Source organism: Hydra vulgaris, chromosome 14, assembly GCF_038396675.1.
Source record: "Hydra vulgaris chromosome 14, alternate assembly HydraT2T_AEP".
Lineage (NCBI taxonomy): Eukaryota > Metazoa > Cnidaria > Hydrozoa > Anthoathecata > Hydridae > Hydra > Hydra vulgaris.
Window position 1 is genome coordinate 15,653,925 of NC_088933.1, and position 18,336 is coordinate 15,672,260.

Genomic DNA, 18,336 nt, shown 5'->3' on the forward strand with positions numbered 1-18,336 from the left:
AAAGTAAAAGCTACACCCCTCCTCCCTAATGTTTTTAGCTTGCACTGAAAAATGTAATAAGATGTTAAATTGTTTTACCCAATTATTATTACCATGATTGTATGCAATATAAAATTGTATCATTTCATTCATTTGTTGACATATTTTTAGCAATTTAATTTTTCATTTGTTGCATGCTGCAACAAATGAAATAGTAACATGCTTATTAAAGTTTTTATCTTTTTAAAATTGTTTTACCTTTTTATTAAAATTTACTTTTATGCAACGTTAGTTTTAGTTGCTCAAACATATAACTTTACGAAGAGTGTTAAAGCTAACATAACAAACTTGATTGTTCGTTATGTAAGTTTATAAGTTTTTATATTATTATTTAAAATATTTTAATTAAATTTTGTTTTATTTTACATAATATTAGGGAAATAATAATTTATGACCAATTTATTTGAAACTTTGTATATAAAAAGTTTATATGCGCTTCGGAAATTTTGACAATGTTATCAGAAGAAAGAAGTTTATACTTTGGATGGTGTTTAGCGGTATTGAAACTGTTACGTGAGATTGTAGAAATGCATTTTTCTGCAAGTTTATCCAATGAGAATTCTTGAGCTAACACCAGAGTATCTATATTGGTCGGTCTACGAAGCAATTCTTTTTCAATTTTTTTCATTAATATATCGATTTGGTATTCTCGAGCAAGTTTCAGCAGTGGTTCGATATCGCTATTTTCTAAATACAGATTTAAAATTAAAAAAAAATACAAGTTAAAAAAAAAGTTAATATGTGTTTAAAGTTTTCTAAGTACTCATGAATATTACTCATGAATATGTTGTTTTTATTTTGAAGAATATTTAAAACCTTAAATTCTCACTAGTTATCTCAATACTAAGTAAATAACACAACTCTTTGCTATGGATACTATACTTGATAGAGTTGAGTATAATAATCAAAAGCTGTAAATAAAAAAATAAATATAATCAAAAATGGGTAACAATAAGTCCTGTCGAATCAACTACAAAGCTTTGTTGATGGAAAAACAAATAGTGTTTTCTTGATACTATTTTGGTAAAAAACTGTTTTTAAAAATTTATTTGCAGTTTTTGATTTTATGTACCAGTTATTTTACCAGTTACAAAATATTTACTTATTGTAAAGGCAATACATTTTAAAGAAGCTGCTCCGAGCAGTGAACGCCCCTTAGAGATGCGTAATAAATTAAAAAGAGTGTAGCAGAGTGAGATAAAAGTACAAAAGGACAGATGTCCAGTGGAAAACAAAGAGCCTCTACGTAGAAAAATACTCAAAATTGATCTGAGTAAAATGTAGTAAATATAAACAGGAGCAATAAACAATAGTCGAGGAAAGTAAGAGTCATTAATTGTTGTTCTACTAAACTGTTGTTAGTGTCCAGCGTAAATGTGATGTGTAGACAGTATCAGTGATGGAGTAGAATTATTCGTTTTATAAGTAGTTACCATGTAGTCTGTATTACTAGGGTGATAAATAAACATTATAGATATAAGTGTGTCATGGACGTCGAGTACTGTATGGATTCGCGCCTTATGGTACATTATGAATACAAGAAGACCTCTAGCTTTCTTCCGATGTTGATATCCAAAAAAAGTTCCACTCTAGGTCTACACCCGGGTGTAGACCTAGAGTGGAACTTTTTTTTGGATCTTTATAAGGTATCCCATTTTGTTATCTCAAAAGAACTATTCTCAGGATATCCCATCTGGACAATTGCCTCAGACTTGTGCATTAACACTGAGACCAGAGGACATTTGTGCGGCCGTGGCGCAGCGGTTACAGCACTTGCTGTATAAGCAGGAGATCCAGGTTCGAAACGAGCTCTGGACATATTTTTGCGTCACGGTAAGGAAGGAGGCGTGAACTTCCTGGTTCCACTTCCGCGGTGCTCTGTGATAAGACCGTTAGGATTTCTTGGGGCATCTAAAAAACAACAAAAATTAAAAAAATAAAAAAAATAATATTTCGTGAGGTTCCGTACAACTTGCATACTTTTGTAAGTAATTTTTTTGACATGAGTGTCGATAAGTGCAGTAGTTTGTTGCAGTATGACAAGGGTTAGTGAGAGTTGTGAACTGTGTTAAGTTCTTATCGCTGTCTATGTAATGTAAATGGTCAATGCAGTGTTCGTGTGTGTGTCTACTGTTGCAGCATGTCTTGATAGTATGAATTTTTAGTACAAAATTATTTGGAAGTCATTAAAACTGATACAAAGTAAGCTAGACTTGAATACTAGTAGTCCTATGATGTGTATCTGAAGAATAAATTAACTATTACATCTAGATTGTCTAGAATATTAAAATAGAACTACACCAATATAACAGCAACATCTTGTATATATATTTTACAATTAACAATCTGTACATATATTTTACAACAAATAATCTAAAATCATATGGAGTTTTGTAACCTAACAGGTAAATGAATGTGATACAAGAGTGTGTTTTGATTTTGTATAATTGACAAGGTTAGCTGTGCATATGTCACGTGACTGTAATGTTATAAGAAGTAACTGAATTAATACGTTAGGAGCTGGTTATTAAAATTAAGTAATGTAATATCTAGAAATAATGTGAAATTTGTATTTTTTATTCTTTATTAGCTTAATAACTCTTTATTGCCATTATCCTGATACTTTAACAGTGTGAAAGCAATACATTAACAATAACATGTATTTATATTTAATAATTAAGTTTTATTACTTATCTTTTATAAAGGGATTTGTTTGGGTGTATGTAGCAGGGCTGGAGTAGAATTTTTCGTTTTTTCAGTAGTTATCAGATAGTGTATGCAACAGAGCTGGAATAGAATTCTTCGTTTTTTAAGTAGTTATCAGATGATAAGAATAAAAAACAAAAATATAAAAATGGGGAGGGGGTTAGAGTAATTTTGTATAGAATAATAAATGTTTTAAAACATTTATGTAGACAGCGGAAGAACAGTTGTAATGATTATGGTTAGCTAAACTAATTTTTTTTTTATAGATTAAAATTTGTTATCGGGATATTTTTAAGCTGTCATTTCATGCTTTTTCCTATACTATATGACAGATTTTTTGAACAAAAAATTAAAAATATAAATTTTATTTAGAATGTTTCAAACTTTTTTATTCAAATAAATTGTCTTAAAAGTCATATTATTGTGTGTTGCAAATAAATCATTGTTGAAAAAAATCGTGCTTAAAATCGTGCACATGGTAAATATATATCAATATATGAGCATTATTAATTAATAATGCTCAACTCAATCGTGCCGTTAGTAGTTCTCACTCGTTTTTAGACTAAACATATTCAATTCAAAACCATCCCTAAAAAGTTGCATAGGGCCGAAGGCTCTTTCCTCTTTATAAAAAAATGTTTTAAATTTTTTTTAAAGAGAGTTGAATGTTTATTTGAAATCAGTTTGGTTGCAAAGATAATTATTGTCAACTATTGCTCTTATTGAAAGATCTTTCACCGCTTCAAAAAAATCTTTATTGACTACAAAAGATACTAGACTAGATACAAGTACAACTTGCAGATTGTTCATACTCATAAGGAAGCAGTTAATAAAATTAATTTCGTCAAGATTGCAAAAGAGTTAGTATTTAAAAATAAAAAATTTTACGTTCATATATCTTTGTAAAGATAAACAATGTTCAATGAGGAAATTGTATTTTGCTTTTTAAATTTTTCTTTATATCTTTTCAACACCGTCTAAGATATATAAGGTTGAATGGTCAATAATTATGTTTTATAAAACATTTTCTTTGAATTCTGCTTATTTCTTTATATATATTAATTTGAAAAATGATTTCAAAGAAACTGTCTTAGTCATTCGACAATTTAGCACCACAGCTTTAATCAGGGTTTAACACGGCTCCGAAGGCGGTGGTTGTATGTAAGAGGCACCACGAACTATTTTTTTTGGCAGTTAAACTCTGGCGCAATGTAAACTAACAACAACTTTATTTTTTTCTAAAAGCTGATCGCACAACATAAACTTTTTTTTTTGTACCCGACAAGAAAATCTTGCACATGTCACTATACTAACACTAGCCCATGGTATTTATACACTTGAGGAGGTAGCCACATATGGGCCATATGTGGCTATATTTCTTATACTCCTTATGTATTATAAATATTATAACCATATATATGCCATCCCATACATCAATGCTATCCCATAAATTAGATGTGACTATCAAATATGGTGCGCATTGTGGAAACCCTTTCTAATTAGGGCAAAAGCGGCTTCACTTTTAGACATCTAAGTTAAGTTAAGTTAAGTTAGACATCTAGTATATATGATATATCATTGCGTCAAATAAGCATGCCATGCTTTTGAACGCAGGTTGCGCATGCCTAATGTCGGGAATTATAAAAAAAATCTGAATAGAGAACGAGTTTTTATTAATTGAAAATGCCATTTGTAGTTTTTTTTAATATTTGAAAAATAAAATAACAAAAAAACTTTTAGAGTGCAAGACAGTTTAAATCACTTTTGATAGATAAAATATAAAACTATTTATTGCATACTTTTTAGTCATAAATAAAATACAAACACTTTAAATAATAAAACTTTATTAAAATGAATAAAAATAAAATAATATTAGTAAACATATTAATAGATTTTTTTCATAATTTTTATGTTCATATATAGATTATTATGTTGTAACTACGAAGTAATTTGAAAAAAATCAAAACAGGGTTGTTAACAAAAGTTTCGGTCAACTCGAACCTAATTTTTATTCAAAATTAAAACTTTAAAAAATCCAAACTATTAGTTTTTTGATACAGCAACATGTAAATTACCAAAGAGCCATTAAAAGTTTTATAAAACAATAACTTGAAATTTTTATTTTTAAGCCATTTTTTCTCAATATCGTCCCATTTTGGTTAATAACAAAAAATTTATGAACAAAAAATTTATCTAGTACAAAAATCGTAGTGCACTAAGTTGAAATAATATTATGAATTTCCTTATGTTAAATATCAGAAGGAATGAGTTCCCCTAAATGATATTTGGGTGCAGCGAACTCGCTGATATTGACAATTTTAATTAAGCCGATATCATCCGTCAACCCTCTGAGCATTAAAAAATTCGCCTTGTTGTTGAAGCGCATACTTATCATTGTTAAAAGCAGCCAAGTATTTAATCTCCAAGTAGATAACAACTTTTTGGAGTTAATTGATGTTGCAAGATGTTGCAGTATTGACTAAAATTAAACTTAGTATTCTAGATAAGTTTAACATTTGTTTTTTCATTTTGTTAGAAGAAACTCTGTGCAAAATATCATCGATGCTTCTGGATAGTAAGTCATTTTAATAACTGTTAACTCGGATGTAATACACTTTTGATATGTAGTTCGTATTATTTCTTTCACGAGTTAACAAAGGTACTTTATTACGCGCATTTTTTATTCTCTTCTAACTGTTATATAATTTTGCACTTTTATCTGTACGCGTTCTTTGAAATGTTTTAATGCTCAGATTCCCAGCAAACATTCTTTAGCGGAATTTCAGTGGACCATTTATATTGGCATTTTGAGTGGTCTACTGTAGTTTTGCTCACCAATTACTTAGTAGACAGTTAGTAGCAGCTGCTAAAAGTGACTAGCTGTTGACATGCAACTATAACATAAGTTAAAAAGTTATTTGCTGGCCACTTATAGCGGATGCCATTAATGGTTTATTAAGTAACAGATGTGCAAAACTCCAATGAACCAATCAAAAAAGCCTTTATGGGTCCACTGTTAATCCACTACATAAACGTTTTTGAGTTAGAAGATTTGACTCACAATAAGATAAAACACTTTTATCCTAAAATGATTTTGAAATACTATTACTAATTGAAAGAAATTGACTGAACTAAAAACGGACTATAACAAAATTAAACTCTTACGATTAATGTTAGATACCTATGCTCTGTGATTTGACATCATGCTCAAGTTTTCAGTACTTTAGGCAGGTGCTTTACAGCGCAAATAAATTGTTATAACAATAAATAATATTTTTAAATAGGCTTCAACTATTTTCTTTATACAGTCTACCAAGTAGCGCAAAGTTTATCAAGACTGAGACTTACTTCTTCATCTATAGCTTCTTGATGCGTTTCAAAAAATGTGTTTTCTTTTAGAATACCGTGTAAGAGTTCTAGCGAGGATTATATTTTACATGAAAGATTATTTTTACATGAGAGATTGTTTTTACATGAGAGATTATTTTTACAAGAGAGATTGTTTTAGACGCACTTCCAATTACATTATTCATTTGTTTACCTTTGTTCATGCTTATTATATTGCTAGTACCGTCATCAGATTAGGCCCAAAGGTTTTTCGTTAAATAATGTATGCGAATTTTTTATTTTTTTTTAATGTGTTATTAAGGTGCTCCCAGAAGTCCTTACGGTCTTATCAAGGAACACCGCGGAAAAGCCTTTAACTAGGAAGTTCACGACACCTACCGTCACCAATGTCGCTTATTTGGCTAGAGCCGGCATCGAACTTTGAACCTTTTAGTTTTTACCCAGAACTCTAACCACGGCACCACGGCTGTAAATACAGAACGAATTAATGTTTGTTAGCATTATCTCTATATTAATCATTAATGATCTACTACTCTCTATGTCGACTTTTCAGAAACAGACCAATTTAGTATTAGGATAAGTTATGTTGACATTATTTGTGATTATAACTTAAAACCAAAAATAAACTAATAAGAGACCTTATAAGAGAGACAATCATTTAGCAAAAAAGAATAAAAAATTTTGCGTCGGGTATTTTTAAAGAAACACCCCAGCAAACATGTCAGCGTTGAATCAACGTTGAAAACCGGTCGCAGCGTAGAAAAACCGTTGCAGTCACAAAAACAACGCGCTTTCAACGTTGAATCAATGTTTGTTTTTGTATACTAAATCGCGGTAAATTTAAACGTTGAATAAGCGTTGAAATTGTAACGTAATTTAGCTTCTCAAAAAAAGACGTTTAGTCAACGTGGAATCAACTTACGCAAAAAGCCACTTTAAAGACGAATCAAAATCTATGCTTCATCAATGTTAAAAATAAACCGCTTTTTAAACGTCACATTTTCAACGTTGAATAAGCGTATAAATATCAACCTATACCAACGTTGAAAATGTGGTAGTTAAAAAACGTTGAAAAAGTGTTATTATGCCAACGTTAATTAAACGTTGTTTTGACAACGTTGAGGAAGTGACACATTGAAAATTTTTGTCTCATTAACTAGCCTTTACAAAAATAATTTGCCGTAAAGAAAAGGCAATGAAAACTTAATAGAATGCATGCAGATAGTATAAAAAATTTTTTTTAATAAAGTTATGTTTTATAACTTCTTTTTATTGCGGCTAATTTAAAAGTTTTAGACTTTGCATCAAATTGTATATAACATACTTAAATCTCAGAGTATATTCGGTTTATTCAGGTTATTTTTGTTGATGATTTATTTATTTTAAAATGACCATTTTAATAAATTGCAAAGTTGTATTAAATATTTTATTTCTAAGTTGGAAATAGAATTTAATTTTGATAAGATTCAGATGTTTTAAGTAATATCAAAATTTTTAAAACATAATAAGCCAGACTAAATTTAGTCTGTTAACAGACTCTATTTTATTTATTTGAAAAACTTTAAACACCTTACCCTAATTATGAAAAAAATACTTCAGTATAAAATCTTCGACTAATAATGAAAGTATGCATTATTATGTTTTTTTTTGTTTAAAAACACAATAGGATAAAAAACTTTATTTCCATCTTTTTGAAAAACTTCCAATTTTAATAGGAAAAGTATTAAGTCCTAGTTATAGAGTTGGTGTTATATAATTATTTCTAACATTTATTCTTTATCATATATTTTTATTTATTTTAATATTATGTATTAATGCATGTAATTATGAATATATATATAAGATGTATATACATTTTATATATACACATATATATGTATATATATATTTTATATATATAAATATATATATATATGTATATATGTATATATATATATATATGTATATGTGTATATATACATATATATACATACATTATATTTATATATATATATAATATATATATATATATATATATATATATATATATATATATATATAATATATATATATATAAATGTAAATATATGTGTGTATATATATATATATATATATATATATATATATATATATATATATATATATATATATATATATATATATATATGTATATATACATATATATATACATATAAACATATATATTTGTTTATAAATGTATATATATATATACATATAAATATATATATATACATATATATATACATATATATATATATGTATTTATATACATATATATACATATATTATATATATATATATATATGTATTTACATATGTGTGTATATGTATATATATATATATATATAATATATATATATGTGTGTGTATATACATACATATATATATATATATATATATATATATATATATATATATATATATATATATATATATATATAAATATATATATATATATATATGTATATGTATATATATACATATATATACATACATTACACATATATATATATATATATATATATATATATATATATATATATATATATATAATTTTATATATTTATATATATATATGTAAATAAAACGAATGTCTTTTTTTTAGATGATCTATTACAATGACTTCACAATCTTGGGCTTAAGTTGTTTATTTTAAAAATGGATTGAAGCAGAGGCAGTTGCTCTATGTTGTTGGGTAGAAGATGGTTGGTTATTTTTGTCAACTGGTGTTCATGCAATGAAAGCTGCCTATAATAGTTTTCCAATTAGTTATTCATGGAACAAGCTTAGAGTTATAAGAATTAAAATTACTGGAGGTCATTAAATTTTACAGTACTCATTGCTATTATAATTGTTTTATATGAATTAAAAAACTGTTATAGTTTTATATTAATGGTGAAGTACTATATCAAATAAACATCTAATAAATCTTATTTTTATTTTGGGATAAGTAAAATTTTGAATATGTTTATTGTATTATGATTGCCTAGATATATATCGTAATCTGTTTGCACTGGGTCTACATTTTAGTTTTTACATTTTTGTTTAAATTTGTTTTACTAAATAATTACTTATAAGTATCTATTATTAGATAAAGAAGTAGGCGAAGGATTTAATTTTACGACTACAGAGGACTCCAAAAAAGAATGAAAGTAATTATGTTAGTGAAGGATTGTGTTTTTCTTTGCATTTAGCTTTTTATATGGTGAAGAATAAATAAAACTTAATAATAACTATTAGTCATATCTGATTTTAATAATACTGTTTAAATTTTTTTGACATGTTATAATTTGATTTTAGGTGTAAGTTTATTTAGTAAAGTTCTGGTGGATCAAAGATAGAGGAATGATATGGTTTTAACTGGTTTCCATCTTATGAACGAAGTACATTATATGATTTAAATTGATGGTTTATAGTTACAACTAATCAAGTAAGTTTAATTTAGTTTAATTTATGTATGGAATTGTGACTATTTTTAATTGTAAAATTTGACTTCCATAAAATGTATATATCTATATTTATATATATGTATATGTTTATATATATATATATACATATGTATATATATGATATATATATATATATATATATATATATATATATATATATATATATATAAATATATATATATGTTTATATTTATATATATATCTATGTATACATATATATATATATATACAGAATTAACATTGTTGATAATTTCAGAACTCTAACAATAAAAACAAAATTATTTACGTTGGAATCTACATAACTGCAAAAATTTTATGTTTTTTTAAAATTTGATTGTAAACAAGAAAAAAAATATTTATAATTTTTTTTAAATCATTGTAAAAGTAACTTAAATGAAATGAGCTATCTTACAATTATTTTAGATTTCAAAATCGCCCATATATATTTTCAACAGGGTTAAGGTCGGGACTTTGTGGCGGCCACAAAATATTTTTGATGTTAATACTTTTAAGTAAATAGTTATTGACAAAGCATTATTTTTCATGATAAAAATGTAGATGTTTCTTACTTTTGTCACATTTATTTTAGACAGAAAAACTGTAAGTTAGCAAAGTTCATTTAATAGAGTTACTTTTGCATTGATTTGAAAAGAATTATAAATGTTTTTTTTCTCTCTGGAATCAAATTTAAAAAAAAAAAACATAAAACTTTTGCACTTATATAGATTCTGACGTAAATAATTTTGTTTTATTGTTTGAGTTTCGATTTTATCATTAATGCTACTTAATTTTGCCTGTGACTATATATATATATATATATATATATATATATATATATATATATATATATATATATATACATACATACAGTAAACTCCCGGTTATTCGAACCTGCAAGGGGTATAAGAATTTATTTCGAATAACTGAATATGCTCTTTAAAATGACCTACTTTAAGTTTCTTTCAAATTTTAATAAAAGTAGAAAGTAAAAAAGAAAAAGACCCTTGGAATTTGGTGCTACTTCAATTTTATCCTTGTAAAATAATAAATATTTTACAATTCATTGAAATATAGTCCTTTTTTTTTTTTTTTTTGTTCCTTTAATGTGTTTTTTTATCTTCAAGGGGAGCAAAAATTGTTTCAAACAACAGTAGGTTCGAATAACTGCATTTCTGCATAACAGCATTTGCATGAGTTTGTTAAAGAAAATTCACAGGAAATGAAAATTGCTTAGAATAAGCAAATTTATATATATATATATATATATATATATATATATATATATATATATATATATATATATATATATATATATAAATTATATATATATATAATTTATATATATATACAAATTATATATATATATATGTAATTTGTTTATCTATATATTATATATATAATAATAATCCATTTATATAACCATAAAATATTAAATTTACAATGATATTTATAAACTCACATAAATAAGGTTAGGTGTCACTCATATAGTTAAAAACTAGTAAATGGAGTGACACCTAAACCAATAATTGTAAATTATATATATAAATAAGTTATATATATATATATATATATATATATATATATATATATATATATATATATATATATATATATATATATATATATATATATATATATATATATCTATATATATATATATATATATATATATATATATATATATATATATATATATATATATATATATATATATATATATATATATATATATATATATGCATATATATATATGCATATATATATATATTTATATATATAAAGTTATTTATTTATTTTTACTTTTTAAATTTAATAATAATTATACTAATTTAATAACATTTTTTTTTTACGTTTGCTTTCAGAATACTAATGGTACAAGTTTTATTTTTTGATTTAGATTCTGTATCTCAATGATATCCTGGCCTATCGATACGATATCCTGTTAATTGTATTTTTAAATATATTGCATAAATATATATGCAAACACTCACACACATAAATTTTAAAGAAAATATTTATGTTTTTATATATATATCTATAAATTGTATTTTTTAAGCTTTTTTATATTTATCATTGTTGTTACTGTTTGTATTAATTATTGATTTTAGAAATATTGCGAGGGCAGAGTTCAAATTACAATGTAGTTTTATTTGCCAATTCAATATATATTATAGCCACGTTTAATTGCGTTTAATAATATTTTGCGATATTTTATACAGCGCATTTAAGCGTTGGTTCAACGTTATATTTCAACCTTTACTCGACGTCTTTGAGTCACGTTAAATCGACGTTTTACTAACAACGTTACAAATCCTTGCAAAATAGACTGCTTTAACAGCGTTTATACAACGCTTTTTATGTAACGCTTTTTCAACGTTTAGTTGCGATGCTTTTGTAACGTCATTTAGTAACGTTTTTTCAACGTTACGCAATAACGTTTAATCAACGTCTATTAAACAACGTTACATATCTTTGCAAAATCGATTACTTTGTCAACGTTTCCGCAACATCTTTTGCGACCGGTTTTTAACGTTGATTCAACGTTGTCATGTTTGCTGGGACATATTTCTTTAGTAAAAATTTACGGCCGTACTGAAAAAGTTTGAAAAACCGAACTTATATCTAAATAACTAGCCGGTAACAGCTCCTAGGATTGAAAGAATAATGAAAATTCTAGAAAACATTTTCTTTTAGGTATGCATTTCTTCTTATCATCTAAATATAACTGTAAAAACCAATCTCTATTATGGTAAAAAAAAAATTGTTTTTTACAGCAACTAAGCTTTGTACGGTTACATATAATTTAATTAGATTTTGATTCAGTAGTTTAAAAAAAAAGTGCAAACACCTATAAACTAATTTAACTAAATTTTCTTTAGATTTACCTGCTAATTTCCATTAGTTTACTTTGACTTACCAGTAAATTTTGGTGGATTTGGATAAATTTGTTTAAGCATTTCAACAACACTTGCTTTTGTTTTCCCTGGCAGAGCAATCCTTTGATCAACCTTTTCTTTAAACTCCGAGCACAACATTTTTTTAAAAACTGGAGACTGTAATATAAGGACTGCTTTATGCACATGAAGAGCCTCGTCTTCGACAAATATTTCAGTGTCACTATCTAACCATTGTTGAGAGAAGTCAATGGGCTTATCATACATGTTTAATTTTACACTGGCTTTAAAAATATATAATGAAAAATATTGTATATATATATGTATATATATATATATATATATATATATATATATATATATATATATATATATACATATATATATATATATATATATATATATATATATATATATATATATATATATATATATATATATATGTATATGTATATATATATATATATATATATATATATATATATATATATATATATATATATATATACACACACACACACATACATACATATATGTACATACATATATACATACATACATACATACATACATACATACATACATACATACATACATATATACATACATACATACATACATATATATATATATATATATATATATATATATATATATATATGTCAATGAGAAGTCAATGGGCTTATTGTACATAATGAAAAATATTGTATATATATACATATATATATATATATATATATATATATATATATATATATATATATATATATATATATATATATATATATATATATATATATATATATATATATATATATATATATATATATATATATACATATGTGTGTGTGTATTTATGTATTAAAAAAACGTGTGTACGTGTAATTTGTAATATTAAAAGTAAATTTTTTACTTTCAATATTACAAATTATATAAGTAGAAATAAATATTTGTATGCGGGTAAAATAGCCTGATAAAACGAAAAGTTCAAGGTAAGGAAATTACCGTTTTGTTTATTATTCAGTTGGAAAAAAAAATTGTTATTACGTAGAATGGAACTTTCTAATTTGAATTTCATGAGGAAATAAAAGTTTGAATTAAGGACAATTTTAAAGTTTTAGAAAGTTTACTTTTTTCAATAGTTTTGGCCAAAGCGAAATGAAATAAACAAACAAGTAGAGATTTTTAGATTTAACTCCTATATATATTATAAAGATTTATATTAGCAAAAAAAAAGTCTTCAATTGTCGATTGCCTATATGCTTTTGAATCAATGTCAACAACAAGATATATATTTCATTAAGAGACTTTATCAAGTCAGCCCTAAAGTTTACATCAAATCAGTTTTAAAAATTACAGACTGCAATTTTTTGGGTATACCCAGCCGGCACAACTCAGAAAAAAAATTACGTTTATTTACTTTTGTATATTTATATATAAAACAAAAAGAATAACACGAGCCAAGAATGGTTTTTATTCCGCAAAATTAAATATTTCTATTCCCCATAAACACCAGGTAAAATATTAATGGTTTCATCGTGACGGAAACGTAGTATTATAATATAATAAATTTCTGTAAGGAATGTGAAACCATTGACAAAAGTAGGCGAAATTTAAATTTGACTTAAAAACCTCAAAAAAACGTGTTAAACTTGAATAAAACTGCTCGCAATAAACTCGTATTTTTGGTTTACGCTCGGATCATGAAAAACACGTGTCTTTACGGAAAAAAAGACACAAAAACTAACAGCTCTATTTGTGTTTATCCGCGTACATTAATTAGGTGACCTAATTAACAGTACGTATTGCACATTCTAACATCGTGTGCAATATCTGTCTGCTTTCTCTAAGGTATCTTTTTAAATCGACTTCTGTCTTTTATTCAATTATATGTTCGTTCTTCCCAAAATCACTTTACTCTTGATCAGTAAAGAGAGTTATGATGCTTCCTAAGGAGCTGAACTTGTCTTTGCGGGCCTAGGTAATGTGGCCTCTATATGGAAACTAGCCGGAGGGGCATAAACGACTATGCCAAACACGTGTCTATATAGGTGTTAATTCCAAAAAAGAAACTAGATGTGCCGGTTAGGTAACAATAACATCCATGGCTTTATTAAAACATGGTTTGATGTGTTACTTGTTATGAACCTTCTAGAAAGTTTTGAAGTTTTTTGCCTGGAAAGACTACGTTTTATTTTCGTAAAGCAAACGCTCACACACAAACACACAAACTGCTAAAAAGTAGTCATACATCGTATATCTGTTAATCAGAAGAATCGGATAAAGTTAGAATTTACACTGTTATTATTAAGTTGATTAGAGGAATCAACCGTCACTATTTTTTTCCATATTTGCTTAACAATTGATTGAATGAGTATTCAAATAAAGGGATGCAGAGTTTATTATTTATTATGTAAGTATGTCATTAGTAAAACTAATTCCATTACAACGCATTTTGCTAAATATAAGTCGACATTCTCCAATAAATGCGATTTGAGAGTAATTATTAATTAATAAAAAAGTTGCTTTTATTATAAAGCGCAGCCAAACAATAAAATCCAATATAAATATGAACAAATAGTTTAATGAATAATAAAAGACTACAATAAAAAAGTTCGATAATAACAACAAAGACAAGACTTAGTCTATTATATCAACAAGAAAAGAAATAAAAGCAATCAGCTTTTATACAGATAAACTTACCAATAAAAAGAATTTCATAACATAGACAATTCATTAACAACGAAAATAATAAAAATGCTGGTGGTAGAGCTGTCCAAGCCGGCATTTGGTCCTATAAAGACGTCTTTTTAGGACTAAATGTTGGCTAGGGTAGCTAGAATACCCCATACTTCTAATCAGGGTAGAAGGCAGAGAATTTAGTTAGACCCTTTCGCAATAAAAATAATATTTTTGTTTCAATCTTGCATATATGGTAAAACTACTACAAACTAAAAAATTTCTGCATATTCTGTACGAAAATTTGTAATATATATAATAACATATATATAATAAAATATAAATCCATGTGCAGAGCTATTAGTAAAAAATATAATAAAAAAATGCACAAGTTTTTACGTATGGAATATTAAGTACATAATATACCTAAAATAAAAATATTTCTAACAGAGTAAAGCTCTGTTATCAAAAGTTTACTTTGAAAAAAAAAGAGCTTTAAAAAAAACAAAAACTGAACTTTAAAAAAAAAATGAACTTATATTTATTTGACTTAATCTAGGTTCACTTTATCTTAAATAAATTATCTTAAATGTTAATCTTTTAACATTTACTATAAATTTAAACGTAAGTAAATATGAAAAAGTAAAAGTGAAAAGTTCAAATTTTTTATATCTATTATGTTGCAAAGACTGTTTCACCTGCTTCAGCAAGACTCATCATAATTCAATAAACACTTAATTTACTTCGATAAATATTCCAGGTACACATCACAGTGTTCGAAAAACCATTGCACAAATATTAAGTCTTGAACGCAAAACAAATACCCATATTAAAACAAATATTAAACAAAAACAGCTAATTAACTAACGCTTTTACCTTTGAATATTTAGTGTATAATTAACTAATAAAAAAAGTAAAAATAAGTCACAATTGCATCTAAAAAATCAGCGACAAAAAACAATTTTTTTTTAAACGAATAAATTTAAAACTTTAAAAACATTTGTCAGTTCTTTTATGTTATAGCAACGATCAAAAACATTGAAATTAGTTATTCCTTCCTGGGTATTGAAAAAAACAACATTTCTTTCAATTTAATAAGTGTTGTCGGAAATGCGAAATTCAGTTATTATATTCCGTCTTAAATCTTTCAAAAGACAAAATGTCTCATTCTTCGCGTTCATTATTTGCATTTATTGTTTTAACTATTGACTTTAAGAATCGCAATGGAAAATAAAATTGTAAACATGGAAGTAATTCATAAAGTTTATACTACATTTTTTTTGTTGCTGAAAACCACAATGGTTTGATATCTCGCAAAACTTTATAACTAAAAATCCAAGAATGATTTGATTTCTAATAAAACTAACAACTGTTTTAAATTGAGTAAAACAAAAAAAATTTTTTTTTATCGTTTTATGATGTATTAAAGCTAAAAGTGAGTTTTGAAAAAAGTTAATGATAAAACAATTTATTCTATTAAAACAATTGACTCGCAACTTTAAATAAAGTTAAGAATAGTAAAAACATATTGGACTTACATTTGTTTAGTAGAAAATAAAAACCTTTTACATTGCTCCATTTTAAATGTACCGAATTCATTTATATTATTTGTGCATTACTTATGAAGAAGCTTTTAAACTTTCTAGCCATCACTTCTAATTTATTTATAATGTTTTCAGACTTCTTACTTGTTTATAATCTAGTTGATTTTCATTTAAATTGTTAACTCACTATTAATTACTAGTTAATTTATGGTATTTTGTTTGTCTTTTTAACACTGCCATAAATAGATTTTTGTTGTTAATTATGTTAAACTATTATTAAGTATGTTAAACTTATACAAACTCAAATTTAATAGTCAGATTCAATAGAGTTAATTCTAGTTTAGTTAAGATTTTTTAAATTATTGTTATTTTAGGAAGGCGGTAACTCTTAATCGCAAAATTGTTTTACAAAATTGTTTTGCTAAACTTTTGCTAATAGTATTATATGAAAAGGAGACTGGTGCCTATATAAAACTTATAAAAATACTTAACTAATAAAAAATACCGCCAAAAAAAGTTCGTTGATCATCACCTGTTATCGAAAATAATATTAAGTTTCAGAACCTTTTGAACAAAAAAAAGGAAAGTACTATCGTTTTAAGCGGGGCCAGATTTACCCATAGCCTAACTTGGCTGCGGAGAAGGGCCCTGCAATTTTTATTGCAGGGCCCGACTCCTAAAATTTATAAATCTTTTTTTATAAATTTTATGAATGCGACTTTTACATCTTTTATTATAAGATTTATAATAGAATTTTTTATTTTATTCCGATAATGTTTTCAATTGGTGGAAAGTTCGAATTTAATTTTTTAGAATCTTTTATTAAGAACTGCATACAAATAGATATTTGAAAATCAACGCGAAGTTCTTTATGATGACAGAAACAGCTTTGCAACGTTCAGTAACTTAGCTTGAATTATTTTATAAAATTGCATAATAACAAGTGCTCTTTTCTATTACTCTTATTGGTTAAAAGTATAATAATAATAGAACTCAAATAAAGAAAAAATTTCAAATTAATATCGAATGGTGAACGTAAAAATGCCAAAAAAAAACGCGCTTTAGGGAAGACCGGTGCTAGTTGGCAACAGGGGTAAGTTAACGAATTGCGTTTATCTTTAGAGCCTTCAAATCAGAAAGTGCTAGATATCCAATGGAACCTTTCTAGTTGACTATTTTGTTTGTTATTGTAGTATTTTATTGGTTTGCGCATGCATAATGACTGATATCGCATTTTATTTGTTTTTCCTTAATTTTTTTAACTTTCATAACTTTATTACCTTCTGAATTTTTAAAAGCAGTAGCATCAAGTACACGTAAATTTTGTGGCCTAGTAGCTGTTAATGTTAGTTGGCAAAATATTTATGAGGCAAGTTGACCATTCATTTCAACTAAACCCGATTCCGATTGGTCATAAACTTAATTTTCAATTTTAAAATTTTTTTGTACTTTTAATAATCCAACAGCACACACACACACACACACACACACACACACACACACACACACACACACACACACACACACACACACACACACACACACACACACACACACACACATTTAGAAACAAAAACTTTGAGACTTTCGGAAACAAACTTATTCTCACCGAAGTCATTCAAAAGGTATGTAGATGACAGCCAAGCGAGATTTGATTCATTGGAAAAACACATCAAC

General features: G+C 25.8%; 1 protein-coding gene and 1 long non-coding RNA gene across 2 annotated transcripts; one reads left to right on the forward strand and one right to left on the reverse strand.

Moving 5' to 3' along the window:
- Positions 1-420: 420 nt before the first annotated feature.
- LOC101235149 (uncharacterized) lies at positions 421-16,815 on the reverse strand. Its single transcript, XM_065817331.1, has 3 exons — positions 16,654-16,815; positions 12,460-12,720; positions 421-726 (listed from the first exon to the last, which is right to left on the reverse strand). Exons 1-3 carry the CDS (start codon positions 16,712-16,714, stop codon positions 428-430), a joined length of 621 nt encoding a protein of 206 aa, XP_065673403.1. The 5' UTR covers positions 16,715-16,815; the 3' UTR covers positions 421-427.
- Positions 7,097-11,681, forward strand: LOC136090548 (uncharacterized). Its single transcript, XR_010643495.1, has 5 exons — positions 7,097-7,448; positions 8,699-8,909; positions 9,185-9,253; positions 9,394-9,523; positions 11,440-11,681. It is a non-coding gene; the product is annotated as an uncharacterized LOC136090548 (long non-coding RNA).
- Positions 16,816-18,336: the final 1,521 nt, after the last annotated feature.